The sequence below is a fragment of the Etheostoma cragini genome, unplaced genomic scaffold (genome assembly GCF_013103735.1).
Source record: "Etheostoma cragini isolate CJK2018 unplaced genomic scaffold, CSU_Ecrag_1.0 ScbMSFa_4023, whole genome shotgun sequence".
NCBI classification, from domain to species: Eukaryota; Metazoa; Chordata; class Actinopteri; order Perciformes; family Percidae; genus Etheostoma; species Etheostoma cragini.
This window is the reverse complement of record NW_023268352.1, coordinates 53,608-58,985: the sequence shown is the minus strand read 5'-3', so window position 1 is coordinate 58,985 and position 5,378 is coordinate 53,608. Positions and strand designations below refer to the sequence as shown.

The following is a 5,378-nucleotide window of genomic DNA, read 5'->3' as shown; positions in this document are numbered from 1 at the left end:
CACACTCCCCATTGGGCCCACGTGGGAAAGATTGACAGTGGAGCCCACAAATTAGAAGATAAGGTCATAAAACTGGCAGGCCTGTAGTTTCTGATTGTGTCTGACTGTGAGGGACAGGCCTGCAGTGTCTGACTGTGAGGGACAGGCCTGTAGAGTCTGACTGTGAGGGACAGGCCTGTAGAGTCTGTCTGTGAGGGACAGGCCTGTAGTGTCTGACTGTGAGGGACAGGCCTGTAGGGTCTGACCGTGAGGGACAGGCCTGTAGGGTCTGACCGTGAGGGACAGGCCTGTAGTGTCTGACTAACTATCTGTCCTCTGACAGTAAGCTGATAACAGGTAACCATAGCTACCTCTCCACCTGTCTGCGGCAGGTAGAATCAGTGGTGTTACTTGCTGTTGGTCTATCGGTCTGCCCTGTACTGAAGACTGAAGGCCTCAGGTTTCAGTCTGTTGGACTTAAACCTCACCAGTGATGCTGTAGTATCAAAAGCACAGCTCTCTAAGTAGTCTGTCGCTAAAGAAAGCCGAGTGTCTGAATTTCTTTATTAAAGAGGTCTTCTTCAGCTGTGTTTGAGTAAATGAGTTTGGACTTGTGACCATTTGTGCCCCCAAAAGTAAGTTAGCCACGACAATGGGTTGTAGGTCATGGAATGTCGAAGGAGACCGGACTCTGTGCCAGATCACAGAATCCCGAGGGCTAAGCGAAAGCGAACCATGACCCCGTCAGCAACCGCCAAACCCACGGAGGGAGCTGCGTCGTGAACAGCAGAATGACAAAGAGCACGTAGAAAAAAGGAAATGCTGCGACGAGAAGCCAGGAAATGCCGCAAAAAGTGCATCTGCATGCCCCGTGCACGACAATACTAACTTGGAAAGAGGGGGGGGCAGCAGAAAAAAGGTTAGACAAGAAGGAAGTCGCTTACAGAACTAATCAAGTGGCAGAATTGAGATGCCGAAGGAGCGTGAATAAGAGGCGCTTGGAGTTTGCCTGCGAGAAGAGCAGAACAAAGCGTTTCCCCGTCTCCGAGGGCAGCAACGATAGGAACAACAATAATTCAGGTCAATGCCCGGGAACTCAGCCAAAATGAATGGCAGTCAATGATACGCTTACGGGTGGTGACGGCTCAATAGCAGAAAAAAACGGGTCGTGGGAGTCCCGCATTAAGAGGAAAGGCACATGAGGAAATACATATGGAGAAGTACAACGCATAAAATTAAGGTAATGAGCGGATCTCCGATGTCAATAAAATGGCTATATACAACCTACCCCTGCTAAGTAAGTAAACCACAACTAAGTCATCCACCAGAACCCCTCTGAATACCGTTAAGTGAGATTAATAAACCTGTCCATAGACGAAGGAAAACATATATATGAGTTTCACAAAGTGTATTGAAACAAAACAACGTAGTCCGTCATACAAACATATTCAACCTGACCATAAACACTCCCACACACTTAACCCCGGCCCCAAAAAGACCCAATGTCCCGCAGTTCAAAGGTTCATTAAGGTAACTTAAATAATCCGTGAAAGAATAGTCTCCTCATTTGAAAACAAAACACAAACAACAAATGGTGGGTGAAGCATGGCGATATTTATTGTTGTTCTTGAATCAGAACAAACATTAATATAGTAGTATGTATATGTATAAGTACATGAAGCTAGTATACATGTATAAGTACTTGAAGCTAGTATACATGTATAAGTACGTGAAGCTAGTATACATGTCTAAGTACATAAACCTAGTATACATGTCTAAGTACATGAAGCTAGTATCCATGTGTAAGTACATGAAGCTAGTATCCATGTCTAAGTAGAGGAAGCGTGTCCTGCTGAATGAAGAAGAGCAGAAACCAGCAGCAGGACAGAGGGACAGAGTGGACTCACCGAGGAAGAAGAAGCAGATCAAAGAGGGACGGACGGCCATGTTGGGACTCTTCCTTCTTCACTGGCACACAAGGAACTTGGGTCTTCTTTAAAAGATGCAGTCCCTCCTCACACCACCCCCCAAAAACCAGGAACTTGGTACTTCTTTAAAAGATGAAGTCACTCATGGAAAGTTTGGGCTGCAAGGGGCCCAAACTTTAGCAGACGCCATCTTGTAGTTTTCTGTTATGATGAAAGTGTAAAAGATGAATTAAAATCTAACTTTTTGTGACATATTGTATGAACGTCTAATCTGTCAGTTGACGCATTTTGGAGATTTTTCATCTTTTCTTTCTTCTTTATGACATTAATACACATTTTTACCCAGGGTGCCTAAACTCTACAACCCCACTGTAGATATATACATGTAAATACATATATGTCCTGTGTATACTACTGCTAGTCAGCTTTGGATCCTTTGTAAACTGGTGTCTAGTTGAAGAGCTCTGTATTGGATGATGATAATATCAATACTTCTCTTGGAAAACTGGAGCCCTTCTCTTTGGTTCTGGATCTAAAGGTTTCATGGTTAACGTTGGAGAGTTCTGCTGAACACTGTGCAAAATAACTTGGCTGCATTTCAAAAGATGACACTAGGACTACCCAGGTAAATCAGTGTCTTCCAGACCAACTCTTCATCATCAGCTGACAGTAGGACTACCCAGGTAAATCAAGGTGTTCCAGACCAACTCTTCATCATCAGCTGACAGTAGGACTACCCAGGTAAATCAGTGTCTTCCAGACCAACTCTACGTCATCAGCCGGAGCTCCAGGGGTCTGAAATGTGTTTGGGTGTGCTGCCATCTCCTGGTAGACCCTGTTACTACACCGCTTCAGGAGAAAACCTCCCAGGACTCCAAATGAATGGATAAGGGTTCTATTAATACTGAGCAGTTGAGTGAACGTTGACATATTCCAGTCTGTGATTATTCATCAACATCCATTCCTGTACTAGTAATTCCTAATTTCAGCTTTTCTAAATCAAACATTAGGTATAATTTCATATAAATTAGTTTTTTTGACCATAAATTCCAAAAGTAACTATAAAACTAAAAAGGTTAGTGTGACGTAGTGTTGAAAGTGTAAAAAAAAGTGACAAACATTGAAAAAATAACGTCAAAAGGGTTGAAAAAAGGACATAAACGTAACAAAAAGTTGAAAACATTGATAAAAAGTGTTTATTTTTTAATTTTGAGAAGAAGACAACATTAAGTACTTAACCCTAGTAAATCATAATGAAAATAGTTTTACTAATCAATTAAACATGGTTTGGGCTGTGAATAATAATTACATTCTAAATTAAATTACACCTGTAAAATCTTTAATGCAAAACCATCACTAATACAGAAGGGAACGTTTTTTCTTCATTTTATGAAAGCAGAGGTGATTCCATCATATATTTATATACATACATTGTAAATTTTGAAATGGGTATTTATATATGTACATTGTATATTTCAGTAAAGTAGTGAATGAATATGGCTGACTTCCTGTTGGGGTGAGGGTCCAAGAGGCTTCCTGTAAAGCCAGAGATAACACCAGCCAGAGATGGCTTCTATCTTTCACACATCTAGGAGACTACAACGCAAGGGCCACTTTGTCTGACCTGGACTTTGTGACGCTAACGAGCCGATTCAGTCCCAGACTTGATCAAATATTGGAAATGGTTTTCTCAAAGGCAAAAAAGAGATTTTGAGCTAAGGTCAGAGCACGTCATCGGATGTCACGTTTGATCCGTATCAAACTTGTCCTTTGGGATTTTCATTTTTCTATGTGATCCACATAAATCAGATGAGTTCAGTTGGGATCTTTCAAATTGAACCTGCAGCACAAATGGTGTGTACCCTGCAGCAGAAAGCAGAGACGAGATCCAGCTCCTCCAGTCAGAGAGGGGACGAGCCGCTGTCAGTCCTCTACAAGATTTTACACTATTGGATATTACTATTTTTGTAACAAAATAAGGAAATTTAAAATGTTTCTGTTTCTTCAAATTTAAACTCACTCAGGTGTGTATCCTAGCTGTAGTTCTGTACTGAGCCTGTAGGCGATGCTTTGCTCCCATAAGGCTCCGGGAAACAGGGGTTGGTTCCTGACATTTGATATTTGGATCCCAGTCATCCAACCCAATGTTCCTTTAAAAACTAAAATAGAGTAAGGTGGATCAGGTGATCCTGGATAGTAAAAGATGGAATTCCAAATCCATTCAATTCAATTCTCTTTGATCCACAATAAAACTTTTGAGAAACTGGGCCCGGATGTTAATGGTCACCACTTGTGATACATTACAGTGTTTTACCTGTTTGAGTAAATTAAGCCTGTCAGAATGAGTATTCATGTACAGAGGGATGTCATTGGGGCCTCCACCAACCAAAGTCTCTACTCAGACCCTAATTATAGATAAAAGATGTAAAAAGAAACTCCATTTGGGACAAATGTACGGTGGCCCAGAGAGATCCATGACATGCAACCCAAGAAAAGATGCAAATAAAATACACTGAAGAATAAAGACTCCAGTGAAATGAGAAACCTTAACTTTAACAAGGAAGTGAAAGGCACTCTGCAGGGTATCATCCTTCTCTAACTGCAGTACACTGAGTACACACTGGCTCACATTCACATAACAGCTTCTCCAGTTTAAACACATCTTTGTAGAACGGGAGATAATGAAGAGCTTCTTGGAACTAGTGTTAGAGACCAGAAGACGCTTCTCTTTGGTAGGGGGCATGAACAAATCCAACAGTCCTAAAGAGTCTTTTTTCGGCTAATCTGATAAGGATAAATACTTTCCAGAAATCGTCTTTTAATATCTGCCTTTTCACCTTGGATGTAGAAGTAAAATGTCCTTTAAAAACTCTGTGGTTGAGGGATAAAGAGAAAAGAAGTGCCAAGTTGCCAAGTTCCTGGTTCCTGGTGGAGAGGTAGCGGTGATCCATCAGAGTCCAAACATGGCCGTCCGTCCCTCTTTGATCTGCTTCTTCTTCCTCGGTGAGTCCATTCTGTCCCTCTGTCCTGCTGCTGGTTTCTGCTCTTCTTCCTTCAGCAGGACACGCTTCCTCTTCTTACACATGTGCACTAGCTTCATGAACTTATACATATATACTAGCTTCATGTACTTAGACATGTATACTAGCTTCATGTACTTAGACATGTATACTAGCTTCATGTACTTAGACATGTATACTAGCTTCATGTACTTAGACATGTATAATAGCTTCATGTACTTAGACATGTATAATAGCTTCATGTACTTAGACATGTATAATAGCTTCATGTACTTAGACATGTATCCGTTTTCAGTATAAAGGTGAAGCTAAGAAAACATGGAAGAAAGTGGAGTTCTGTGCCATAAATCTGCAAATATCACTGTTGGTTTGGATTTTAAATGCTTGTATTTACGCAGCAAATGATTGTTTGCGCATGGATTATTTAGCAGATTCTTTACTACCAACACTA

General features: G+C 41.3%; 1 protein-coding gene across 1 annotated transcript in view; it reads right to left on the bottom strand.

Moving 5' to 3' along the window:
• Positions 1-1,982, bottom strand: part of LOC117941021 — a 9,374-nt gene extending 7,392 nt beyond the window's left edge. Inside the window, exon 1 of the mRNA XM_034866127.1 lies at positions 1,887-1,982. Coding sequence (XP_034722018.1) covers positions 1,887-1,926 — 40 coding nt within the window. The 5' untranslated portion in view covers positions 1,927-1,982. The remainder of the gene's footprint in view (positions 1-1,886) is intronic.
• Positions 1,983-5,378: the final 3,396 nt, after the last annotated feature.